Source organism: Liolophura sinensis, chromosome 4 (genome assembly GCF_032854445.1).
Source record: "Liolophura sinensis isolate JHLJ2023 chromosome 4, CUHK_Ljap_v2, whole genome shotgun sequence".
NCBI lineage: Eukaryota > Metazoa > Mollusca > Polyplacophora > Chitonida > Chitonidae > Liolophura > Liolophura sinensis.
In genome coordinates, this window is record NC_088298.1 from 20,115,532 (window position 1) to 20,143,111 (window position 27,580).

At 37.9% G+C, this 27,580-nt stretch overlaps 1 protein-coding gene across 1 annotated transcript in view; it reads left to right on the forward strand.

Moving 5' to 3' along the window:
- Nucleotides 1-25,856, forward strand: part of LOC135464656 (histone-lysine N-methyltransferase EZH2-like) — a 31,373-nt gene extending 5,517 nt beyond the window's left edge. Inside the window, exons 6-18 of the mRNA XM_064742139.1 lie at nt 1,696-1,849; nt 3,222-3,385; nt 5,386-5,477; nt 5,874-6,051; nt 8,468-8,622; nt 11,433-11,527; nt 16,766-16,932; nt 19,386-19,499; nt 19,830-19,891; nt 20,919-21,014; nt 21,228-21,309; nt 23,297-23,462; nt 24,192-25,856. Coding sequence (XP_064598209.1) covers nt 1,696-1,849; nt 3,222-3,385; nt 5,386-5,477; nt 5,874-6,051; nt 8,468-8,622; nt 11,433-11,527; nt 16,766-16,932; nt 19,386-19,499; nt 19,830-19,891; nt 20,919-21,014; nt 21,228-21,309; nt 23,297-23,462; nt 24,192-24,252 — 1,586 coding nt within the window. The 3' untranslated portion in view covers nt 24,253-25,856. The remainder of the gene's footprint in view (nt 1-1,695; nt 1,850-3,221; nt 3,386-5,385; nt 5,478-5,873; nt 6,052-8,467; nt 8,623-11,432; nt 11,528-16,765; nt 16,933-19,385; nt 19,500-19,829; nt 19,892-20,918; nt 21,015-21,227; nt 21,310-23,296; nt 23,463-24,191) is intronic.
- Nucleotides 25,857-27,580: the final 1,724 nt, after the last annotated feature.

A 27,580-nucleotide genomic window follows, 5' to 3' on the forward strand; every position in this document is an offset into this window, starting at 1 on the left:
GCGTGTGTGCAAATGTATTTATGTGTGTGTGCAAATGTATTTATGTGTGTGAGCGTGTGTGCAAATGTATTTATGTGTGTGAGCATGTGTGCAAATGTATTTATGTATGTGAGCATGTGTGCAAATGTATTTATGTGTGTGAGTGTCTGTGCAAATGTATTTACTTGTGGATGGGATTTCACATACATTTTCATCTAGGGCCTAGGGCATGAAACATGCTTTGCACAAAAAGGGGCCTGTTCATTTTATAACATTTCAGCACAGTTTCCAAGGCCATATCTAGAAAAACTTTATAGGTTCTGATCCCAGACTTTAATTGTGACATTATGACTGTGCTTAAAGACATTTTAAAAATGCAGCTGAATGTGATGTTTTTAATTCTGTGAATGAAAACCTAACTTTTAATTGGAAAACCATCAATTTTTTGTTATTTACTAATTAGACCAAACCTTTTCCTGAACCAAAGTAACTAGATATGACCTTGGCTTCTGCTATTCTTCTTCGCTTTGTAATGTCGTAAATAGACATGGTGTTTATCTCTGATCGTGTACACCTTCTCCCAAATCTTGCCAATATATTTTCCAGAAGAATGGTAGTATTTCACCTAATGGTTAGTATTGTGACACATTTTGCTTGAAAAGTAGTTCTGACAGCTATCACCGTTGATGTCACCATGGATTGCTACTTACTTTCTGGACTGACCGCTGGGGTCTTGGGAAAACTGTAGTTTAAAACCATTTTTATGCTCCACAAGCAGAAAACTGAGAAGCTTATTTCTTTACTTTTACTTTGCCACATCATATACAGCATCTTTCTCTGGCCGTAAATGGGAAGGTCTACCAGCAACCTGCGTATGGCCGTGGGTTTTCCCCAGCCTCTGCCTGGTTTCCTCCCACTATAGTGCTGGCCGCTGACGCATAAGTGAAATATTCTTGAGCACGGCGTGGAACACCAATCAAATAAATAAATATACAGCATCTTAAAAAATAGAAACCAAGCGTTTCATGGATTCTTTAATTCAGATTGATTCATCCACCTTTAGAGAAAAAGTCCTCTAAAAATCGAAGTAGGCGTCACTAAATAGGCCACTTAAATCTGTGCACCAATATATTCTCATTTAATTTTTTAGATTTCTGTGAATAGAGTTAAAGACATTCAAACATATGAATTCTAAGGTGGATTTTATGGACTATACTATCACAGAGTAGGAACTCTCACGTCACAGGAAGTGTTTCCAACTCTGATCACGACACTAAATGCTGGAATAACTTTTTTTACCCATGGGTAAAAGATTACTGAAATGTTCCCAAAAATTCCTTTCTTCTGGTAAACATCGGGAAAAAAAAGCTGTGTGACGTCAGAGTTCCTAGATACTGTCAATATGGCTCATAAAGCCCACCACAGTATTCAGATATTTGAATGCCTTTCAACACTTTTAAAAAAATGAGAAAAAATAAATAAAAGTATTTTTACATATAGTTTTCTGTTGTCTATATGATGAACCTAACTTCATATTTTAGCTTTCTTTTACTTTAATGAAGGACCACTTCAGATTTTTGTGAAGTTTAATTTCTTATCAGAAAAACTTAAGTCAGTATCAGAAGTATCATTTTAAGGTTCTTGTGTGCTTCTGAAAGTGCATTTTTGTACTTCAAACTTTTGGTGAAATACGATATTTCTTGATGTCCTCTTCAGTAAAACCCTCTAGCAGCAGTGCGTCCACTTCCAAGGATGTCAAAGATGGGGGCGATGCAGATGCCAAGAGGACCAGTTTCCCACCCGATGTCATATTTCAGGGAATAACAGCTGTGTTTCCGGACCGTGGGAAACCAGTGGAGCTGAAGGAATAGTAAGTGTAATGGTCAAACACTCTCTAACATATGGGAATAACAATGGTGTTTCCAGACCATTGCAAACCAGTGGAGCTGTAGGAATAGTAAGTGTAATGGTCAAACGGTCTGTAACATGTGGGAATAACAGCGGTGTTTCCAGACCGTGGGAAACCAGTGGAGCTGAAGGAATAGTAAGTGTAATGGTCAAACACTCTGTAACATGTGGGAAAAACAGTGGTGTTTCCGGACCATGGGAAACCAGTGGAGCTGAAGGAATAGTAAGTGTAATGGTTAAACACTCTGTAACATGTGGTAATAACAGTGGTGTTCCCAGACCGTGGGAACCAGTGGAGCTGAAGGAATAGTAAGTGTAATGGTTAAACAGTCTGTAATGTGTGCAAAGGGAAGCTTTAGGGTGAAATTGAGAGGAGGTCAATAATATTTAATTTTTTAACAGTGATTAAATATAAAATGTGTGACTAAGCAGTTCATGCATCATGTACATTATATAATTTGGCTGGGAGAGGAAAGTCATATCCAAAAACCCCCCTCCTCCACTCACTTTTTTGGTGTTGGCACTTTTCTTTCATCAATATGGAATTCTGTATGTCATATTTTTGGAAAGTTTGCCTGTAATTAAAATCCGTGCTTCCAACCATAAAATGGATTGTTATCGTTTAAGTGAAAAATTCTTCCTCTGCCCAGTTTCCTCCCATCCAGTTTCCTCCCACCCTGGTTTCCTCCCACCATAATGCTGACCACCATCATATAAGTGAAATATTATTCAGTATGGCAATCAAATAAATAATGAACAAAAATTCTTCAAAGGACTTAAAAAGTCTAATGTATACCTAAACATGTAAATAAACATATTAATTTGTAAAATTGTTTTAAAATTGTAAAGAATGAGATCTGTTGGAAATAAGATTGCTTACCTTATCATTGTTTTTAACTTCCTTAAGTCTTATATTTATTGCTGGTGATTTACCAGGCAGTGGATAATACTTATATCAGGTAAATCTTGAATAATCTGAATGACCATAAATTTTGTCCTTGACTAACATGCCATTTTTTTTCTGATTCTGAGAGTTCTATAGATTATAGAAAGGTGTTTTGAGGTTTGCTTGGAGTATGGGGTAATATTCTACCGGGGGATTGTAAGTTTTAGCACCAAAAATAATATTTTGTGACATTTATTTGCCTCTTAAAATGCACTTTTACGGGGTGAGATTTTAGATCATTTAGAGCCTATGTGCAAGAAGTGTTTTCATGAAGAATTAAGAAATGCCATTGTTGTCAAATCATTTTAAACAAATTTGTTGTTAAATTTTGTTATGAAAAACTTTCCATTTCTTCAATTCCTTTGAACACCCAGAATTTGTGCTTAAGTTTCAGGGATCTCTTAGAAAAGCGTGATCCTCAAGTTGTTCCCCCTGAATGTACCCCAAACATTGATGGGCCGAATGCCAAGTCTGTACCAAGAGAACAAACGATGCATTCCTTTCACACTTTGTTCTGTCGACGGTGTTACAAATATGATTGCTTTCTACATCGTAAGTAAATTTCAATGTGTTCATCAGTTTGTCGAACTTTCCAGAGGTTTCTCTATCCAACGGCAGTATTCCCTGAATGTGTACAATGCCGTTTGTTGGGTGATACATTGCCCAAAATGTGGGCAGATAATCAGTCCAACTACCCCAATTCTTCTCATTTTTTAGACACATGGTTTGCTCTTTTTGACCAATAAACATGTAATTGTAGCAGGAATATTTGTTTCCTTTTTTTCTCACATGGTTAGTACATCTAATGACCCTTCCCAAATAACTGAGAGAGAAATGTAGTTCTTTGCTTTCAGCACTACTTATATCTGTCGTAAAAAATCAGAAGATAGAGGGTAAAAATCAGTCACTTGTAGCAATGTTCAGTTCACTTCACTTACCTACCCTAATTATTGAAGATTTTTCAACCGACCTGTGAAGCCAGTATTTTGAAGCATTCTGAGAGAACTATGAGGTGTAGGGAACTAATTTGCACAGTTTCATGAAGCTTGCATCTTTGGTGACTCAAGTGACTCATTTCAGTGTCAGTTTCAGTGACACTGAAAAAAAGCACTTTAGAGGCATAAAAAGTCAAAGATTTACAGCATGTACTATAATCATTGTTTTAATGTAAGTTCTTTGTAAGTCTCTTTGTTGTTTATTGGTAGAATTATGTATCCAGCTTATCTCTTCCCATACTGCTTTTTGTGAAATTTGTTCAACATTAATTGTTATCATTAGCTATCCATAATGTCATGGCCAAAATTTACTGAAGAAAATCTTGAAGCATAGCCAAATTTTCTCTTGCCATGTTCAGTTTGATTCATGCATATTTCAGTGAAATCACTATTTTTCGGTTGCAATTGAACGCTGTGTTCTTGACCTCACGCAAATGTATTTGCATTTCCAAATGAACATGGTGACAGAAAGTTGACTCTTGCTTCAATGGACTCCATTTGTGGTTTTGAGTGGGATGAAACTGATAAAAAATGCACTCCGTGAAATGATTGAAAATGGGGCTTGAATGGAGATCAGTGCACAAAAAATCAGTGCATCTCTAATGTGAAAAATAGAATGGAATTATAACTACATATGACCTCGGTGTAAAGTCACCTCCATATGATTGATCTCTGTGTAATAACATGTAATGATAATCCCCACGTAGGTATCTGAGTAAAGAATAATCCCAGTGTAAATAATCCCAAGGTGATTTACCTCAGCATAAAAGTCAAGATAATTAGTATGCAAGAGAGCCATATGTTATATCTTTTGAAATAGATGTAAAAAAAAAAAAGTTTGAAAAAGCAGAGCAATTACATGTATCAAGATAATTAGTATGCAAGAGAGCCATATGTTATATCTTTTAAAATAGATGTGAAAAAAAGGTTTCAAAAAGCAGAGCAGTTACATGTATCAAGATAATTAGTATGCAAGAGAGCCATATGTTATATCTTTTGAAATAGATGTAAAAAAAAAAGTTTGAAAAAGCAGAGCAATTACATGTATCAAGATAATTAATATGCAAGAGAGCCATATGTTATATCTTTTGAAATAGATGTGAAAAAAAGGTTTCAAAAAGCAGAGCAGTTACATGTATCAAGATAATTAGTATGCAAGAGAGCCATATATTATATCTTTTGAAATAGATGTCAAAAAAAAGTTTGAAAAAGCAGAGCAATTACATGTATCAAGATAATTAGTACACAAGAGAGCCATATGTTATATCTTTTGGAATAGATTGAAATAATAAAGTTTGAAAAAGGAGAGAAATTACATTGTATATGAACATATGGGAGATACCAGCACTAAGGCAGTAAAATTTAAGAAAATATAAATGAAAGCAGACCGATTTCAGTTTTAAAACGATGTCATAGCTGCTCGAAACCAGTCATCAGCACAGTCTTCAGCCATGGGACTGGAGTACTGGAAAAAAATCTCATTCATTTTTGTATTGTATTAACATTCAGGCGCTTGTAACATCATACATCATTTTTTTTTTTTTTTTTTTTTTTCAGCGTATCATCCGACCCCAAGTATGTTGACTAGGAAAATGGCGGATAAGAAACAAGAGTCAGAACCCTGCAGTGCAGAATGCTACCTCCATCAGGTGAGAGCTACAGAAGGGGGAATCACTCATATTCTTGCTTCATGTATATTTGAGTGAGCAATATACCATTAAAGCACGGTATAGATGCCCCAATTTTTTTACCTTAGAGTTTGACCCTTTTACCAGGGGTGTGTTTAAATCTTAACGGCTTCTTTCTGACAATGAATAAACCCGGACAAATGAAGTTGTGGGTTCAAATCTGGCTCTCGCTGGTTCAGATGCAGATTTTTTTTAGTGAGAAGCTTGTCACTTGCCTGTCAACGGGCAGCAGTTTTCTCCTGTCAGGCAGGTTTCTCCGCCAGTAAACATTACCACCCTTATGTGAGTAAAACATTCTTGAGTTATAGCATCAGAAAAGCTGTTAAATAAATTGTAACGTTTTTTTCTTCTTACAAGGTGGGCTGTCATGACAACGACTCTGTTGTGTCTGAAAAATCTGATCGCAGCGAGAAGTCTGAGCGCTGTAAGAATTCCCCGCCAAGAACGGGTGGACGAAAACGAAAACAAGGCTCGGCACCAGGGGGGATAAACAGTGGCTCTGGAGAGGACAGCGAACGTAGTAACGATTCCACAGGTGAGGGGGAATGTCCAGCCTGTTGCATTAACGAGTCTCCTTTAGTGGACAGGTCATGAACGAAGTGGTAACATGCTTGTCTTTCATTCACTAGGACACATGAGTTAACGGTACAGGTTATGCCCCCTTTTGGCTGAGTTACATGTATACCAATTCCCAGATGAATACAACTATATCCTGAAACTATTAACACGTAATCCTCATCAGGTCCGATCTTTCTCATTCACTAAATGGTGATCTACTGGCTTCAAACAATCCGTATATAGCGAAGACTCTGAAAGATATTCATCTACCTTTGCTGGATTTATAGGAAACCACAGACTCCCCAGATGGTATATCTTATCTGGATGTATATTTGTACAAAAGACCAAAACGATTTCCTTTCTCGCAAACTTTACAACATGAGGGATAGTTTTAATTGAGACATTGTAAATTATCTTTACTTGGACAGCAATATACTGAATGGTCCTGCATATGGCGTGTACATATCTTGCCATGTAGCATTTGTTAAACTCTGTTTGTTGTGTGACATTTTCAATCAACGTCAGAAGTTATCACTGCAGAAACTAACGTGTCAAGGTCATTCCATCAAACGCTGTCACTCCAAGTTTCTTAAGTTCTTCTTCTGCTTCTTGATTGTGTCTTATTCAGATTATCCTGGGCCTAGGGATTGTATATTCATCGGGATCGCCACGTTGGATACATGAACAGTTGCAATCAAAGCTCAACTTTGATTGATACATACTTTGTTATTAACATCTTATAGTCTAGCATGGTACACGATTTGAATACTGACAGAGATAGAAGTTGGAAGTAAAACCAGCAGAACAGTTGTCCTGTTGATCCCTGAGAGTTACCAGACATTTTTTCAACTCACAGGATAAAATTTCTTCCCACTGAACTTTTGGCCGATATATGATTAAATGCACTGTTTACTTAGTTTTTAATGCTATCTGTTTTAGTAACTGAGTTGATGGGTTATCTGCAGTCACGGCTATTTTGACGCATTGAGATATCGTCACGTAGCTGATGTTGTTGTTGGATTAACTTCATCGCTTGGGTCAGTTATTCACTCATTAGTCGATTACTTGGTTAACGTAGTCGTTTTGAGGGATTTATATTTTTGTTTCGACTACCATGTTTCTAGAGTCACACTCCTGTCCCCGCAAATTTCACATCGCAATATGCGCCTTGTGTCTCTTTGCTTAATGAAAAGCCACAGGAACAGGGTAGTCTATTTTCTCAACATCGGAAGTCTCGTACAGGAAGTGTGGTACATTTTATTGAAACGCAATTTTCCTACGAAGCAGTGTTTTGAAATAATTTTTGTTTTCGTACGAATAAAAGGAGCCGCTGTGAATCCACTAGACCACCAGTTTGCGAAACTGTTCAAAGTAGCAAAATTTCATGAATGTTCAAATTTTTTTCAACCAAATGTTTAACTGGACATTTGTCCGTGCTGCCCCTAAATATTAACAGACAAGATCATTTTTTTGCTGGACATATCCAGCAAGTCAGTAGTGGCATTGTCGAACCCTGACTGATTTCACTAAGTCGCGTTGAAGATATCTTCTATCTTTCCAACATCAGTGAAACCTGTTCATTGCTTCTCTTTGCATGACACCGTCCTATTTTCATACTTTCATAATTATGTCCTTTCTCAGTTCTTTTGTGGTTTATGTTATGTGTTGTTTTGGGAATTGACTGTGCGATTATTGGCCTGGAACTTCCTTATTTGTTGACGGCTAGTATACGAATGTGTGTTTCGATGCATAGGTTTGACAGCGAATCCTCTACATTCACCCTGGTGGCAGTAAGCAGTTCATGTAGATCATTCATGTAGTCTTACACAAAGTTTGTGCACGATTGCATTTTTTTAAACTGATATGGCTTAAATCTGTTCGTCACATGTGAGAAAGTGCTTCTATTACTTGCCAAAAGCCAGTGATACTGGGCATTCCAGTTTCTTGCACTCCAAAAAAAATCCAACCAAACCAACTGTTTCTTTTCAAATGCGTTGATATCTTAAATAACTCGCTCATACTAAGATCTGCTTGAGGATCACCAATTGAAGTGGAGGAAAAAAAGAAAACTAATCCTAAAATGTGTTTCTTTTTTTCCTTTATGTTTTCTTTAAGCAGCTCACCTGCAGTTTGGTGACAGTCTTCATAAACTTGAATTAATTTTGCTGTTTAGTTTTACTTTGGGTCCACTTTCACATAACAATTGGAATTTTTTTTTTTCATATCTTTGTTTAAATCGAACTGTTGATTACTTTCTGTTATTATAATACAACATTTTGTGAAAGTGGCAGTTGGATAATGTTGATTGTTCACATATTTACTTCCAGTAAAGCTTTGTTGAATATTGACCAAAGACTGCTTTGATGAAAATCCAATATGCATCCATGTTACAGACCCGACCCCAGAGGTAACTTTCCCAACCCGTAAGACTCCGCCCTCCCCAGAGTGGAGCGGTGCGGAGGAATCCATGTTCCGGGTCCTTCTTGACATGTATCGTAACAACTACTGTGCGATCGCCAAACTCATCGGCAGTAAGAACTGTAAACAGGTAAATGAACCAGTCAGCCTCAAGTGTTCACAGATGAATTTGTTTTTCTGAAATTGTGATCGTGGTTTTCAAACTAAGCTTGAAACAAAGAGAGTTTGCATCATATCTGTACTTACTTTATTTCTTCAACATTTTACCGCCTACACTGAAAAATATTATATTTTTCTTCCAACCCCTTAGGTTAACTAAAGCATCAAATATGATTTATTTTCATAAGGCCACACCGCTTTAAATTGTTGTTTTACAGGCAGAGTAAGTGTAAAAAACACTTCAAAAATTCCTTCCACCATAATGCTGGCTGCTGTAATATAAGCGAACTGTTCTTGAGTGCGGCCTAAACCACTAATCAGATAAATAAATATAATTGCCTGTTTTCATGTGAACTATAAAGAAACTTGACATGATATGCCCAAATTTTGGAAGTGTCCAGGAAACTGCACATGCAGAAGCAAAATGTAAGGTTTCTAGGCGCTAATTTGAAAAGTTATGACCCTTTTTTTTTTTTTTTTTTGATAATTCCATGGAGATGAGTATTGATGCAGAAGGATTATTCTTTGATGAGAATCCAATTCTCATCTTGACTTTGCTTTACCTGACTAAACATTGTTTCATGTTGTTAAAATTATGAACATTCAACCCCTAAAATCTGTTTACATTTATATGTACTGTAGTTCTTTGACCTATTCACATGTTTGCAGTGTGTTTATTCAAGCATATTCAACCGGCCCTTATAGCCCAGTTGGTAGAGTTTCTGTTTCGGGAGCGGTAGATCCAGGGTCAGTCCTGGATCGAGTCACACCTAAGACATTAAAAACAGGAAGTTGTAACTTCCTCGCTTGGCGTTCAGCATGAAGGGGAAAGCCCAATGACTGGTTAACCCGTATCAGTAAAATGGCTTGGGCGGGGCGGCTTACTTGCCTTCGTTAAGTCGTCTCAGTGAAGCAGCACTAGATAAAAGAGCGATGGAAATCCGTCCTGCAACAAGGAGGTACATTACATGCACTATAAGGACTCCGACGCCATCATATGACTGAAAAATTGTTAAGTACAACGTTAAACCCCAAGCACTCAATCACTCATTCACTCAAGCATATTCTGAGAACATCATTCTGCATAGACTGATAAAATTTTACTCTTTGTGCAATTGTGTTAATTGATTAACCAAACCTTTGTAGTTTTGTCTGAAAGCAAATGAAAAAGGTGCATTGTCTCACTGAAAGTTGCTCTTTCATATGCAAAAAGGTTGAGGAATTAGGGTATCAAGACCCTCATTGGAGAAGTTAAGGCAAGTGTTTTGTAGTGTTAGATTTACATCAGCTTCTCATAGATTTCCACATGTTGAATAAGACGATGTGAATTTTAGATTCTGCTGAAAAAAGAAAATGCCGAAAATAAAGGCCTACATGGTGATTTTGTGTTTAAATTTATAGCTATTGAGACCCTCATTGAAGAAGTTAGGGCATCTGCGTTGTAGTGTTAGATTTATATTAGCTTCTGGAGGATTTCCGCAAATTGAATGTCAAGAAAATGAATTTTAGATTCTGCTGAAAAAAGAAAATGCTGAAAATAAAGGCCTACATGGTGATTTTGTGTTTACATTTATAGCTATTGAGACCCTCATTGAAGAAGTTAGGGCATCTGCGTTGTAGTGTTAGATTTATATTAGCTTCTGGAGGATTTCCGCAAATTGAATGTCAAGAAAATGAATTTTAGATTCTGCTGAAAAAAGAAAATGCCGAAAATAAAGGCCTACATGGTGATTTTGTGTTTAAATTTATAGCTATTGAGACCCTCATTGAAGAAGTTAGGGCATCTGCGTTGTAGTGTTAGATTTATATTAGCTTCTGGAGGATTTCCGCAAATTGAATGTCAAGAAAATGAATTTTAGATTCTGCTGAAAAAAGAAAATGCTGAAAATAAAGGCCTACATGGTGATTTTGTGTTTACATTTATAGCTATTGAGACCCTCATTGAAGAAGTTAGGGCATCTGCGTTGTAGTGTTAGATTTATATTAGCTTCTGGAGGATTTCCGCAAATTGAATGTCAAGAAAATGAATTTTAGATTCTGCTGAAAAAAGAAAATGCCGAAAATAAAGGCCTACATGGTGATTTTGTGTTTAAATTTATAGCTATTGAGACCCTCATTGAAGAAGTTAGGGCATCTGCGTTGTAGTGTTAGATTTATATTAGCTTCTGGAGGATTTCCGCAAATTGAATGTCAAGAAAATGAATTTTAGATTCTGGTGAAGAAAGAACATGCCAAAAATTAAGGCCATTATAGTAGGTACATATATGTATGCCTGGGGTTTGACGTCGTACTTAACAATTTTCCAGTCATATGACGACAAGGTGTCATTAGGCGTGTGTTACATGTATTGTGTCTTCTTGTGGCTGGGTGAGTCCATGCCGCCAAACTGCTGCCACTACTGAACTACCATGGCGAAGACACCAGACATGACACCCCACCCTATCAGATTATACGCACACCAGACATGTGCCCCACCCAGTCACATTTTACTGACACCAGGCCAACCATACATGACCCCCCACCCTGTCACATTATACGCACACCAGACATGCGCCCCACCCAGTCACATTTTACTGACACCAGGCCAACCAGTTATGTTTCCCTGCTCTCACCTCTCACTGCAGTGCGCCAAGCGAGGCAACTGCAAGTACCATTTTCAAAGTCTTTGGTATGACCGGACCAGGGTTTTATCCTGGGGTCTCGCGACTTCGAGGCGGATGCTCTAACCATTAGGCCGCCGCAGCAGTCACATGTATATTGACACTGTGTTTGTCTGTACAGGTATATGACTTTGCCCTGAAGGAAGCTACCCACATGCCCGAGCTTAAGGAAGACCGCACCCAAACTCCACCCAGAAAGAAGAAGAAAAAACACAGGTATGAGGGGGGAATATTTTCACAGTTACAGTAGCTTAGAAACAATTTTTTTTTTATTTCGTCATATATTGAAGTGACATATGTGATAATACATGTATAATTACACATCTGATTTAAGTTGACATCAAGTGTTTACGGTAAAAGAAAGTTAAAATATGCAGTAAGGTTCAGCTGAATGCTGTGCATAGAAATACTTTCAGTTATTGTTTCAGATTTTTTGTTCAGGGGCATTCAGATATTTGAATACTATGGTGGGCTTTATATGGGCCATACTGATGGTATGTAAGAACTCTGACATCACATCACCTTTTTTGCCTGATATTCACCAGAAGAAGGGAATTTTTGGGAACATTATTTCTGTAATCCTTTACTCAGGAGTAATAAGGAGGTATTCCAACATTCATTGTTGTGGTTAGAGTTGGAAAAACTTCCTGTGATGTCAGATTTCCCAAACACTTATTGTATGGTCCATAAAGCTCACCTTAGAATTCATATGTTTGAACGTCTCTTCACAAAAATCTAAAGAATTAAATGAAAGTATATTTATGCATACATGTAGTTCTAAGTGGCCTACTTTGATTTTTAGAAGCTATTCCCTTTAAAGAGTAGTATGACAAATTGAACGCCTTTACTTTGTAATCAAGTCTCAGAAATTGAAATTATTTTGTGCTGTTGATCTGATCACATGTATTGTGATGTCACAGCTTTTAGAAGGTTGTAGCAAATGTCACATTTCATGACACAAGTAAACCCATTACAAGAAGCTCCTTTAACAATAACAAAAACAATATATATTGCGTTCTGCTAGTTTTAATTCATATACATGTATTTTCGTATTCTGAGAACTGTGTCAGTGGTACTTTATTTAAATACAGGCCTGGAGAGAGGGTAGGGTTTGTCAAGCTAATTTAAGTTTTATAGGTTGAGGCGGTGATGATTTGCGGACAACCTGTAGAAATTAACAAAGATAATCACTGGGTTTGCTTCAAGCTCTTCTTCCATTTGAATTTAAACTTTTGAAGAATTCAGTGATTTCAATCTTGATGAAAACCAGGTATTTGTTCCCTATTTTTTCAAAGTGACTCAAAAGTTTCACTTAAAATTCAAAAGTGTCCAACTCTGATTAAAATGAAGTGAAGTTTACTACTCACTAAGGGTAGACTTAAAAAGCGGTTTCACAAACAAAAACTGGGTGAAATCTGTCAGCACTAATCGTGTGTTTATGAACTTTGCTTTCCTCGTTTGTACAACAACAACAGCATAAGCCTGTCCTCACAAGGGACGGGTAAAAGGTAGGTTGCTAAGGTGATTTTACATCATCCATCAATCACTGCCTGAGCTGTTGACTGTCATGGCCGCCACTGCATGTGTTGATGTAGCTACGATCTGTTTTTCAGGCAGTTTGATTGGTTGTTATTTTATTGACGTTTGAGAAACGATTCTATTTTTGTATGAAGTTTTTTTTTTTTTTTGGTTCTGTTTTTTTTTTTGTTTTTTTTTGTGAAACAGTTGTTTGAGATTCATGGATTTGTGTACATGAAATATTTAAATACTGATTGATGATTAGATCACAAATGCCTAAATACATCATGCTGACACAATTGGAATACGAGCCGAAGTCCCAGTCTCTATAACTGCGAGTTAGTGCATCTGGATATCACTAGTTTCTGTTTACCATATACTAATTTGCATATACAGACAATTTGTTCATCTTTGAAATCACTAAAATGTCCGAACTACATGTGTTGTAGCCCAAACTGCTAACTCAAAAATGGAGATGATTCTAACAGTTGTTAAGTCTTTCTTTTTCCCCCTCCCTACACTCAAACTCTGTTCTTTTTTTTTTGTATCTTATTTAAGTTGAAAGTTTTGATAGACTTTGTGACAAGTGTATGTTGTGTGTCATGCCTTGTTTTGTCACATAGTCCTGTGTCAGTTGACAGAATTCTTGGTTTGTTTGTTAGTGACGTGCTATTTCATTGCCAAATACATCCTGTATATCTCATCGCATCCTACTTCTTCATTACATGCATAAGGAAACCTCAAAATGAAAAAAAATAAATAAATAAATAAATAGGAAAGAAAAGGCATCTACAAGACTGTAATGTGATGTTGTCCTGACTGCTATGTCGTCGTTGGATTTCACATTATCTTAAGACTTTTGTAGAGAATATCTGTTTTTTTTTTCCTCTTGAAGTCAGCTAAGAAAGTTTTGGGGAAACTAAGACATATTTTCATTTTTAAGCCAACATATTGACAACAAATACGGGAAAAATGCTAATGTATGATTTAACTGAGAAATTTTTGTGGTGATTTTAAGATTTGGTTCATTGCACGCAGAGATTGCCAGATGAGCGAATATTGTCAATAAATAAGTCAATATGGACTACTTTTTCTCAGTGAAATTCTTTTTGTTTTCTTGCAGTGCAAGAGCAACACTTTACAAGTTTGCCCATTAAACATCTCTGTAAAGACAGAAATAAACAATAGATTACACAGATTAGGCCAGAGTTACTTAAAGAGATCAATTCTGATTGGTTAGTGTGGGAGATAGGCAAGTCCAGTAGATATTTGGCCTACCCTGAATTTTAGGTATGGCAGATGTAATCAAGCATGACCAAGGCTGCGTAGTTTAACCCAGGAAACCCTATTTCCACTGTGAGCCAATCAGAGTCGATTCTGTATCCCTTCAAGGGTATCACACAACGATTTTGATTGCTTAAAGAAGATGGGGGGCGTAGTGCAATGGCTATATTGATTATTTACTAATTAGTAAATTAGTAATTAGTAGTTCGGTTACGATGCAAAATAAGAAAAAAACACAATAATTTGAGATGTAGGTGTGTGAATGAGAGCTCTAATCAGCTTAATTTCAACCGCTATTTTGTAACCTGAGAACACCACTGAGTCAACTCACTTCATAATTCCGTTAGTCATACAGTGACAATCTCTTGCGTTTGTTGACTCTCGCCATTTTTACATCTTACTATCTGTTTTACTGTAATTTGCGACGTTATGGTACGAAGACAAACGGATTGCGTAATAGCAGGATTTGAGTCACCGTAAAACCAACCAATCATGATCAATGGGCAACACCTTTAAAGTGCCCTATTGGCATACTGAAAGTGTTGGTGCAAAAATTCATTTTCATTTTCGAACCACCTAATTGAAAATTAGATCAGAAAATATATTATTGTCCAATTAAGGTGATAATTAATATCGTGTCATGAGTTCTATTATGTTACAGAGATTGTCATTTCTCATCCATATTTCTGGACATGAATTCCGAGAGAAATGGGAAATGATTGTGAACATTATCTCATTGACATCATGCTTATTTTCGCATGCAGATTTATACTGTGTTGGTCAGTCACTAGTGACTGTTGTCTTTTAAATGATTCTTGTATTTTGACTTTTGTCTGTAGTCTGCTGGATTGAGTGCTAGTTATATTTCTGGCTGGTTTTAACTGTGGTTTTTCCAGTAATTAGCCGTAATTCAGAAGAAATTATATATACCCCCCTAATTCCTCAGCCTTTTCGCATATGAAAGAGCAACTTTCAGTGCAATTTATGCACATTTATGATTAGATTTAATTAGACTTTAATTTGATTGTGGACAGTTTTGACTACATTGGTTGCATAAGCCAATTTCAGGGCCTCACAAAAAGTATAAAATATAATTTTATCGATGTACACCCAAAAATGTTGCCTTCGGAATATGCTTCAATAAACACCTTGCACATGTGCGAAAAGGTTGAAGAATTACAGTAACATAAAAGTTTATTATCACAAATCTTTTTTTCAATTTAATATTTTACTTGACCTAAAATTTTACCCGTGAATAAGTTTATCATTTTGCCCAATTCTGGGAGGTCTGTTAGTGTTCCCAGCTTTCATAGTATTTTTAAACGAAAGGATAACTTGGAAAAGTAGCCAGGCACCTGTTGGAAAATTAAATGATACAAAATAGCGACAGTGGTCAAAGTAGGCAGCTACCTGCTCCATTTTCTACATGAGGTACAGGCTGCAGGTAGCTGGTTATGAAGCCCCTGTCTATTGATCTTAATAAGGGTGTATTGAGGTCCAAGAAAAAAAAAAAAAAAACAGAATGTTGGTTTATTGTGGGGTTTACAAACACTTTAACAAGATCTCTTTAGGGTTAATTTTTCATGCTGAAAGACCAAGAATGCTATCACACAATGCCGAAGTAAATAACTATCAAATTTGTGCAGGTTTATGCCGTGGCTTTCAGTTAGGCTGTCTGTCAGGTACCTGAGAAGGAGCTCTAAGCTCATCTATGCAGTCGTGTTTTCCTTCCTGACAAAGGCTTGACCATCGTCATTTTGCGAGTGAAAAACTCCTGATTATCACAGGAAACACAATCAAATCACTCAACCAACTAACTCCTTGTTTTGGCTGCGGCTTTAAGTGAGGAGCTGTGTCAAGGTACATGCTGAAGGTCAGTGGCTGAAGGTCAGTGGCTTAGTACTGGTTTCTCTGGTGCTCTGGTTTTCTTTACCCATGAATCTGATAGCAGTCATACACCCTAATTCCTCAACCTTTTTGCATATGAAAAAGTAACTTTCAGTGCAATTTATGCACATTTTTAATTTGATTTTGGAGAAAAAAACTACATTTGGTTGGATTGGCCAATTTCTGGACCACAGAAAAAGTATAGTTTTATCAGTCCACACCTAAAAATACCTTCAAAATATGCGTGAATAAACATGTTGAAAACATTAGAAAAGGTTGAAGCATTACAGTTAGAGAAAAATTCTTACACAGGGTATGAAATATTGAGCAAATCACTGAACATACTAACTAGTCGTCTTGGCTGCGACTTTTGGCCAGGTGGTTTTTCAGATCAGGTACATGGTGAAGGTCACTGGTTCCGTGAGCGAGTGGGTTCTGCCAACATCCTGCGGATGGTCGTGGGTTTCCCCCAGGCTCTGCCAGGTTTCCCCTCACCATAACAATGGCCATCGTCGTAGAAGTGAAATAATCTTGAGTACGGTGTAAAACACCAATCAAATAAATAATAATAATAAATAAATAAGATTTTTTTTTTTACTCAAGGCGTGTCAGGTTATATTTCATCCATGAAAAGCTGACTTCCATCATATAAGTAAAAAATTCTTGAGTTCGGTATAAAACAGCAATCAAAACAAGTAAACTAACTCTGTCAGATTTGTGTGTTTTAATTGATGACGTTGTTGTTTGTTGGGTATTTTCTGGCAGGCTTTGGTCCATGCATTGTAGAAAGATTCAACTGAAGAAAGACAGTTCGTCCAATCCTGTGTACAATTATCAACCATGTGACCACCCCGGCCAACGTTGTGACGAGACCTGTCCCTGTATCATGGCACAGAACTTCTGCGAGAAATTCTGCCAGTGTAGTGCCGACTGTAAGTATAGTGCCAGTGAGAGTACCGATGTAGTGCCGACTGTAAATGTGGTGCTAGTTGTGAGTGGTGGTGTAGTGCTGACTGTAAGTAAAGTGCCAATGAGAGTACCGATTGTAAGTGTAGTGCCAGTTGTCAGTGGTGGTGTAGTGCTGACTGTAAATAAAGTGCCAATGAGAGTGCCAATTGTAAGTGTAGTGCTACTTGTGAGTGGTGGTGTAATGCCCGACTAAGTATAGTGCCAGTGAGGGTACTGGTGTAGTGCCAGTTGTGAGTGGTGGTGTAGTTCTGACTGTAAGTATAGTGCCAGGGAGAGCACTGGTTTATTTATTTATTTGATTGATGTTTTATGCCGTACTCAAGAATATTTCACTTATACGACGGCGGCCAGCATTATGGTAGGAAGAAACCGGGCACAGCTCGGGGGAATCCCACGACCATCCAGAAGTTGCTGGCAGAACTTCCCACTTACGGCTGGAGAGGAAGCCAGCATGAGCTGGACTTGAACTCACAGTGACTACATTGGTGAAAGGCTCCTGGGTCATTACGCTGCGCTAGCCCGCTAACCCACTGAGCGAGAGTACTGGTGTAGTGCCAGTTGTAAGTGTAGTGCCAGTTGTCAGTGGTGGTGTAGTGCTGACTGCGTGTAGTGCTAATACGGTAATTTTCTTAGTGGAACTCTTTTGTTGTTTAAGGTAAAACCAGACCAACTGTATCATGCAACCATTGTCGACTTTGATTTACTGATCTGCATCCCACCCTGTTGTAAAGGCACAAATCACACCTCTTTCCTGTATCATGCAACCATTGTCAACATTTGTTTACTGATCTGCATCCCACCCTGTTGTAAAGGCACAAATCACACCTCTTTCCTGTATCATGCAACCATTGTCGACATTGATTTACTGATCTGCATCCCACCCTGTTGTAAAGGCACAAATCACACCTCTTTCCTGTATCATGCAACCATTGTCGACATTGATTTACTGATCTGCATCCCACCCTGTTGTAAAGGCACAAATCACACCTCTTTCCTGTATCATGCAACCATTGTCGACATTGATTTACTGATCTGCATCCCACCCTGTTGTAAAGGCACAAATCACACCTCTTTCCTGTATCATGCAACCATTGTCGACATTGATTTACTGATCTGCATCCCACCCTGTTGTAAAGGCACAAATCACACCTCTTTCCTGTATCATGCAACCATTGTCGACATTGATTTACTGATCTGCATCCCACCCTGTTGTAAAGGCACAAATCACACCTCTTTCCTGTATCATGCAACCATTGTCGACATTGATTTACTGATCTGCATCCCACCCTGTTGTAAAGGCACAAATCACACCTCTTTCCTGTATCATGCAACCATTGTCGACATTGATTTACTGATCTGCATCCCACCCTGTTGTAAAGGCACAAATCACACCTCTTTCCTTCAGAAACTTCCTTTTCTCCATTGCTCATTTCCTACAAATAACCTCTTGCAAAACATTGTGCCAGGGTTTTGTGCAGTGGCTTTGAGACTACTTTACTATTTTTGGTGGTAAAGTGTAGTGCCATATGTGAGTGTAGTTTGAGTGATGTTACTGGTGTAGTGCGAACTAAGTGTAGTACTACCTGTAAATGTAGTGCCAGTTATCTGACTACATGTAGTGCAAGCTGTGGGTGTAGTGATAGAACTGTTGTAATGCCAGCTGCTTGTGTAGTGTGTGTAGTTAGATTACCAGTGTAGTGTCAGTGAGATTACTGGTGTAGTGTCAGTGAGATTACCAGTGTAGTGTCAGTGAGATTACCAGTGTAGTGTCAGTGAGATTACCAGTGTGGTGTCAGTGAGATTACCAGTGTGGTGTCAGTGAGATTACCAGTGTGGTGTCAGTGAGATTACCAGTGTAGTGTCAGTGAGATTACCAGTGTGGTGTCAGTGAGATTACCAGTGTGGTGTCAGTGAGATTACCAGTGTGGTGTCAGTGAGATTACCAGTGTGGTGTCAGTGAGATTACCAGTGTGGTGTCAGTGAGATTACCAGTGTGGTGTCAGTGAGATTACCAGTGTGGTGTCAGTGAGATTACCAGTGTGGTGTCAGTGAGATTACCAGTGTGGTGTCAGTGAGATTACTGGTGTAATGCCCCTGAAAGTAGTAATGTAGTGCTCCTGAGATTGCTTATGAGGTGCCAGAGAGAATACTAGTATAGTGCTGGTGGGATTACTGGTGTTTAATGCTATCTGTAAGTGCAATGCTATTCAAAGAACTGTTGTAGTGCTGACCAAGTATAAGTGGTTTTAATTCAATCTCTTAACGGCCAATTTTTTTTTTTTTTAATTTACATTGATGAATGATAGATTCTTGAGGACGGCGTAAAACACCAAACGAATAAATAGAGAAATTGATGATTAGATATGTCATTTAGTACTCGATGGACTTTGACATTTTCCATATTTTGGTTTTCCAGGTCAGAACCGATTCCCAGGTTGTCGTTGTAAAGCTCAGTGTAACACCAAGCAGTGTCCATGTTTCCTGGCCGTTAGAGAATGTGACCCAGATCTCTGCCAGACTTGTGGAGCAGGTAAATCTGCATTTTTAAATGAAACTACTGTACGTAAATGTGAATTATTTGGTTTCTCCCATCGTCTATAAAAGTTGAATGTTGAATAAAAGTTGTGTAAGAAAATATCTTGTATGTTTATGATCTAAACGAAATAAATAAAGAACAACAAAAATAGAGAAATGTTTTGCAATCCTGTAATAGTAGCCCTTTTCCAGCTTTACATATAATGTGTGTTCAAGAAAGCACTACACTTTCAGACTCTTATTCATTTTCAGACTCTTTAAGTAGAAATTTTCAAGCACAGATTAGTACTGAAATCATTTTCATGTGTTTTATGCGTATTTTCAGATCAGTTTGACACTACCAAAATATCTTGTAAAAATGTCAGCGTTCAGAGGGGACTGAGGAAGGTAATGTGCTGCTTTGTGTTTCTAGAACTATTAGTTTAGACTGTGCCCTCCCTGAATGGCTGGCTTCTTGCAACTATCAGGCCATTGGACAATGAGGTCATAGGTTCAAATCCATCTTTCGTTGCCTTTTGCTTTGTGAAGGTCAATGCTTTACGCTGCACACTCTAGTTTCCTCCACCCATAAACCTGATCGCTCTCAAATAAGCGAAAAACTCTTGAGCATTGCGTTAACCACAAATCAGTCAAGAAATAAATTTATTTCATTGTTGTTTAAAAACACAAGCAAGATATTTTCACTTTTAGAATGGAATGTATAGTCTAGTGTTGTACATCTACTACTTAGATTTAGAGGTAACCTCACTTTTGCAGTCTAGTTTGTACTCAGTCTGTTTAAAAAATTTGTACAAATTCCATTTAGGGCCGTAAGTGGGAAGGTCTTCCAGCAACCTGCGGATGGTCGTGGGTTTCCCCCGGGCTGTGCCCGGTTTCCACCCACCATAATGCTGGCCACTGTCATATAAGTGAAATAATCTTGACTATGGCATAAAACACCAATCAATCAAATTCCATTTAGCGTAAAACTAAAATGTAAATCTGAAAACTAGAGATTGTATTAAGGGAAAGGATAAGGTAGCTAATAAAATATGATGCTATGTATTTATTTATTTATTTGATTGGTTTTTTTACGCCATACTCAAGAATGTTTCACTTATACGACGGCGGCCAGCATTATGGTGGGAGGAAACTGGACAGAGCCCGGGGGAACCCACGACCATCCGCAGGCTGCTGGCAGACCTTCCCACTTACGGCTGGAGAGGAAGCCAGCATGAACTAGGCTTGAACTCACAGCGACCGCATTGGTGGGAGACTTCTGGGTAATTACGCTGTGTTAGCGCGCTAACCAACTGAGCCACGTAGGCCCCATGATGCTATGTAGATTAAGGGGATATTTTTCTGTCCAGTTATAATGTGTCTTCAGCAGATATTGTATTCAGTGATAATATTTGATGACTTTTCTTTCTTGCAGCACCTTTTGCTGGCCCCTTCAGAAGTGGCTGGCTGGGGAATTTTTTTGAAAACTTCAGCAGAAAAGAATGAGTTTATATCAGAATATTGCGGGGAGGTAAATCAGCATTTTATACGTTAAATATTATAATATTGGCGGAAAACATTATCAAGCTATTAGAATAATTAATAATCTTTTTGTCTGTTTTTTTTTATAAAGTTATAAATTATAACTATAACAGATTAAAAACTTTAGGTATGAAAAAAAAAGCACAAATGCAGCAATATATTCGGTACTATATGTACAGTTTTCTTTTCTGAAATGGAACAGATAATATCCCAGGATGAGGCTGACAGGCGCGGGAAAGTCTACGACAAGTACATGTGTAGTTTCCTCTTTAATTTGAATAACGGTAAGTGAGATTTCAACTTCAGTGACCTAAAATTTCACTTGAAAAAATATAAATGCGGTGCGGTGTAATGACCCGTGAGCCTCTCCCCATTGCAGTCGCTGTGAGTTCAAGTCCAGCTCATGCTGGCTTTCCTTTCCGGCTATACGTGGGAAAGTCTGCAAGCAACAGTCTCTGGGTTCTGGGTTTCCCTGGGTGCTGCCCCGTTTCCTTCCCACCATAATGCTGGCCATCATCGTATAAGTGAAATATTCTTGAGTACGGCGTAAAACATCAATCAAATAAATAAATATAAGATGCCTGAGAGGTCTGAGGAAGGAAATAAGACTGATTGACCTGGGGTCGGTATAATGTACATGTAGCTGGGTGAGGTGTCATATCTGGCGTCTTCGGCATGATACTTCTGTGGTGGCAGAACTAAGACTTGCCCCGACACAAGAAGACACAGTATATGTACGCACACTTTATGACTCCCTGTCGTCATATGACTGACAAATTGTTGGGTACGTTTGTAAAACTGGAGGCATATATACATACACAAGGCTCTCGCAGGCTGAGACACGGAGATAGAATGTAGAGGTTTACACATGTGAATATGTTATTTTAAAAACGATCAATACAGAATGGGAGATTCTTAAGGACTAACATTACTACAGAAAGTAGTCCAAATTGCTGTTAAAACACATTATTTTCTACTATAGCATTACAGTGTTTGTGTACCACCTGTTAAAGTAGTACTTACATACACCAAAAAGTGTGATATGCAACAAAAAAGAATAATATACACAATTCTGAATCTCTTTATTAAAGAGGCGAGGGAGATTTCAGAGTTTCCATACTACAGTTTATAAATTAAAACTCCAACATGTTTAATTTACCAATATCGATGTATGGATGTATATTTGTGTAACATTGGTGCAAAATTGCTAAATTGCTACAGCATTGCTGGGCTGCTGGGGGCAGTATCGATAACTGCCCTAATTCTTCAGTCCTTTCCACCACCTCTGTATTTTTGAAACTGTCTGAGAGAGTTACGGGATTCTTAGAAATAATTTGCACAGTTTTCTGAACCTTTTAATGACACAAACATCAATTTTGGCATCATTTTCATAATAATTGTATGCATAAATTCTACTGATAAGAGTGCTGTGGTGGTTGGTAAGGTTGAAGATTTACAGGTAATAAAAACTGATCTTTGACACTCACTGCTTGTGAGACCTTGAAAAGAATAAGCAGTCGGCACGGTGCAGTCTCGAGGATGATGGTTTGCATATCTGTACATCACATGTGTGAAAGTTCGTCAGGAACTTGCTGAAGGCCAGTGGGTTTACTACAGGCACTTCAGTTTTCATCACCCTTAAATCTGATTGTATGATTGATGAAAAATTCATTTCCGTTTTGCACAAAAATTGATTTCACTTATACCCTTGAGATAATATTTCCAAACATTTACTTGCTGGAACTTTGCTACTGTGCCCCTTTGGTGATTTAGGGGTGGTTTTTATGTATTAAAAGTTTTATGTTTTTTATGTATTAGGAAAAGTATTGCAAGTCTTTTCCTAATTCAGACTAATAGTATTTCATTTCATATAAAATATAATAAATGTACTGCTTTTGTTTCTTGTAAACGTACAAAGGGTGGCCTTTTTAGGTACAAAGGGTTAGGCCAACCCCAAATTTCTCCACTCCAAAGACTGACCGCTGTCATACAATGTGCAAAGTTTTTAACATGATTCAAATAAGTAAATAAATCAGTGAAAATTTGAATACAAATTTTGTTGTTGACGCCACAAGAAAGGGGAACTAAATTCGCCACAAGAAATGCAAACCAAAATCTTGTACTGGCATTATTTCTTATGTAAGGGTGGTCATTTTGCTGGGTAGGCCTTCTCCAGTTTTCTCCACTCCAAAGACTGTCTGGTTTTGTATAAACCACAATTTTTTGACATCCTTTAAACAAATAATTACATCAGTGAAATTTTCATTACAGATTTTGTTGTTGACGCCACAAGAAAGGGAAACAAAATTCGCTTTGCCAACCACTCCGTGAACCCGAACTGTTACGCCAAAGTCATGATGGTTAATGGAGATCATCGCATCGGAATATTTGCCAAACGACCAATCCAAGCTGGGGAAGAGCTATTTTTTGATTACAGGTAAAAGTTGAGACACTATCAAATTCTGATGGAAAGATTGAGTAAAACATGAACAAGGATGTGTTTTTGGTTTTGTTTTTTCATTCAGAACATATGTAATTGTTTAATTCCATTTGTAAGCTAAAAATTACATTCTGAAATGTTGAGAAAATTGTCAGTATTGCTACATCCAATGATTTAAGTGGATAAACGACAATGTCATCCTGTGTTGAAAAAAAAAAAATGGAGGAACTATTTAGTGAAAACTTTAGAAATCACATGAAAACTTGTTTATAATCGCTGAAAGTAGACATGTGGAATTCATTTTCAGAATGATGATGCAAACAGTTTGGATTAGATAAATGAAGGAAAACAAATGAAGGTTGTCACATGCTAAAAAACTGTCATTCTTCAGCCTTTTCGCATGTTTGCAAGGCATTTATTCAAGCACATTCTGAAGGCATTGTGCTGTGTTGACTGATAAAACTATACTTTTTGTATAGCCCGAACACTGGATAATCCAACCAATATGGCTTTGTCTCCAAAATCAAATTAAAAATGTGTATAAATTTTGCTGAAAGTTGCTCTTTCGTATGCAAAAATGTAGAGGCATAAGGTCCATATGAAGACGTACTGCTGTATGAAACTAATTGCAAGCAAATGTTAGGAAATATTATCTCATGGTTATAAGTGAAATCCATTTTTATGCAAAACTTTTCTCTCAAGTGTAATTTTGGATTGTTTCTTCAGGTATGGACCGACAGAGCAGCTGAAATTTGTGGGCATTGAGAGAGACGCAGAAGTGGCATAATGCCCTCCTTCGTAACAAAACGTCATGAATTTCGCCTGAAGAAATCATAGTTGCCTGAAGAAATCATAGTTGCCTGAAGAAATCATAGTTGCCTGAAGAAATCATAGTTGCCATTATTGTTTTATGCAGTAATCATTTAAAAGAAATGTTGTCATTTTCTAAATTGTCATTCTATACATACACAGGACTTGTTGAATGCCAGAAATCCTCCTAAAGAAGTGTTGTCATTTTATACAGACCCAGGACTTGTTAAATGTCAGAAATTCCCTTTAAGAAATGTTGTCATTTTCTAAATTGTCGTTTTATTGAGAGTTAGGACTTACTAAATGTCAGAAATTACTTCTAAGAAATGTTGTCATTTTATGGAAAACAGAGTTCTTAATCAAGAACATGACATTTAAACTGTGCGTGTGTTTCATGTTGGATAGAATTGGGTATGAGAGTTGCTCATTGACTGCGTTAAAAACTGTACCAAGTTACCTCTCTTCGAATTAATTTAAAATGAAACTTTAAATGTATTAATAAGGTTAAAAAAAACAACATGAAGGTTTGAGCAGCAATATTTATTTATTTATTGGATTTGTGTTTTACGCCGTACTCAAGAATATTTCACTTATACGACAGCTGCCAGCATTAAGGTGGGAGGAAACTGGGCAGAGCCCGGCGGGAAACCACAACCATCCGCCAATTGCTGACAGACCTTCCCACGTACAGCCGGAGAGGAAGTTAGCATGAGCTGGACTTGAACTCACGGGGACTGTATTGGTTAGAGGCTTCTAGGCCATTGCGCCAGACTGGCATGCTCTGTCACAGAGTCCCCCAATAGATCAGCTTTGAAAATATGGACAAACTTCTACAACAACAAAAAACTGAAGTTTCATAGTGACATTAGTGATTTAGTTTTAAATTTTGTTAGCAGAAAATGATGGTCTATCCATTACCAAAGTACCTGAAAAACATATTCACATAAAACTTCCAACTTTGGTTATCAGGGCATAATCCATATATTTCAGGAAATGGCTTGTGGGCTGACAAGTGGAAAATTTTTAATGAAAACTGCTTATTTTTGGGGGGAGGGGATTGTACCAGGACACTGATTTTTAAGTATTAAGTGTACTTAACAGTGCACTGTTACTTAAACCTCCACTGCACATATTATCCTGATTTTAGAGGAGGTAATTGCAGCAAATGTTGAATTTCATGTTGTACTTGAAAATCAATGCAAATTTGTTATTTGTGTTATTTGCATTGTTTGGTAGTGAAAAGGTTCACTATATCCACATTCTATCGTATGGGCCCGGGGATCATGACGCGATCTTAGACTTAAGTCAGAATTTCTTACGACCAAAATATTGCATGACAACGTAAATTCTGAGTAAAATGTTGTTAAAGAAATTTCAGCTAATATAACAGAAAGAAACATACAAAATTTTATGATAGAAATTTTGGCTTGCATCTAAAATGGCTTCAGGATCTTGGCATGGGTATTTAACATTAATGTTCTCAAAATGATGTTCCTTATTTTTGTACAAAAATTCCGGCCTTAAACTGAATATTTCAGGAGTAAGGTGCTTTAATGTATAAGTGAAGAATAAATGTCTTGTGAAATGAAAAAGGTATGCTTGTTTCCATCATCAGATGTAGTTACCTGAACAAAGCCAGACTGAAATCTCCCTTATTATTGCAATGTTTGAGTGAGTGCTTTGGGTTTAACTTTGTACTTAACAATTCAAAAAATTTCCCGTCTGGTGTCAGCATCATGAACGATGACTGTTGCAATGCAAAGTGTATGATGGCATAGAGAAATGCAGCAGTTTGGTATACCTTGAAGGGGTAGGTGTCCTATCTGGTGTCAGCATCATGAACGATGACTGTGGCAATGCAAAGTGTATGATGGCATAGAGAAATGCAGCAGTTTGGTATACTGTGAAGGGGTAGGTGTCCTGTCTTGTGTCAGCATCATGAACGATGACTGCAAAGTGTATGATGGCATAGAGAAATGCAGCAGTTTGGTATACCGTGAAGGGGTAGGTGTCCTGTCTGGTGTCGGCATCATGAACGATGACTGTGGCAATGCAAAGTGTATGATGGCATAGAGAAATGCAGTAGTTTGGTATACCGTGAAGGGGTGGGTGTCCTGTCTGGTGTAATCATCATGAACGATGACTGCAAAGTGTATGATGGCATAGAGAAATGCAGTTTAGTATACTGTGAAGGGGTAGGTGTCCTGCCTGGTGTCAACGGCATGAACGATGACTGTGGCAATGCAAAACGTATGATGGCATAGAGAAATGCAGCAGTTTGGTATACTGTGAAGGGGTGGGTGTCCTGTCTGGTGTCAGCATCATGAACGATGACTGCAAAGTCATGAACGATGTCTGTGGCAATGCAAAGTGGATGATGGCATAGAGAAATGCAGTAGTTTGGTATACCTTGAAGGGGTGGGTGTCCTGTCTGGTGTAATCATCATGAACGATGACTGCAAAGTGTATGATGGCATAGAGAAATGCAGCAGTTTAGTATACTGTGAAGGGGTAGGTGTCCTGTCTGGTGTCAATGGCATGAACAATGACTGTGGCAATGCAAAACGTATGATGGCATAGAGAAATGCAGCAGTTTGGTATACTGTGAAGGGGTGGGTGTCCTGTCTGGTGTCAGCATCATGAACGATGACTGCAAAGTCATGAACGATGTCTGTGGCAATGCAAAGTGGATGATGGCATAGAGAAATGCAACAGTTCGGTATACTGTGAATGGGTGGGTGTCCTGTCTGGTGTCAGCATCATGAACGATGACTGCAAAGTGTATGATGGCATAGAGAAATGCAGCAGTTTGGTATACTGTGAAGGGGTGGGTGTCCTGTCTGGTGTTGACGATGGTGCTGCACTGTGGCAATGCTAAGTGACTGATACTCTGAAGAGAGTGGATTGGGTCCGAGTTGTTATAGACACAAGGGTCCTTCCTGGCTTAGACTGATAAAGCTCTGATGCACAGTAAATGTTAGGCCAATAAGACTGTTTGTTTGAATCCATTTCTAGCTGCATTAGCTGCAACTTTGTCGGGAGATTTGTCAGGTACTTCGCCTGCTCTATTTTCCACCAACCATAAAATCTAACCATAATCATAAAAGTAAAAGATTGTAGAGTATGGTATCAATAACACCAAAAAAAAAATATAACAAACAAATGGAACGCACTTGGATTAGGAAAACATTACCTCGACTGGCTTGGTTGAGTCACATCTATGACTTTAAAAGAGGAAGTTGTGGCTTCCTCACTTGGCATTCAGCATGGAAGGGATTGTGCAACGACTGGTTGACCTGTATCAG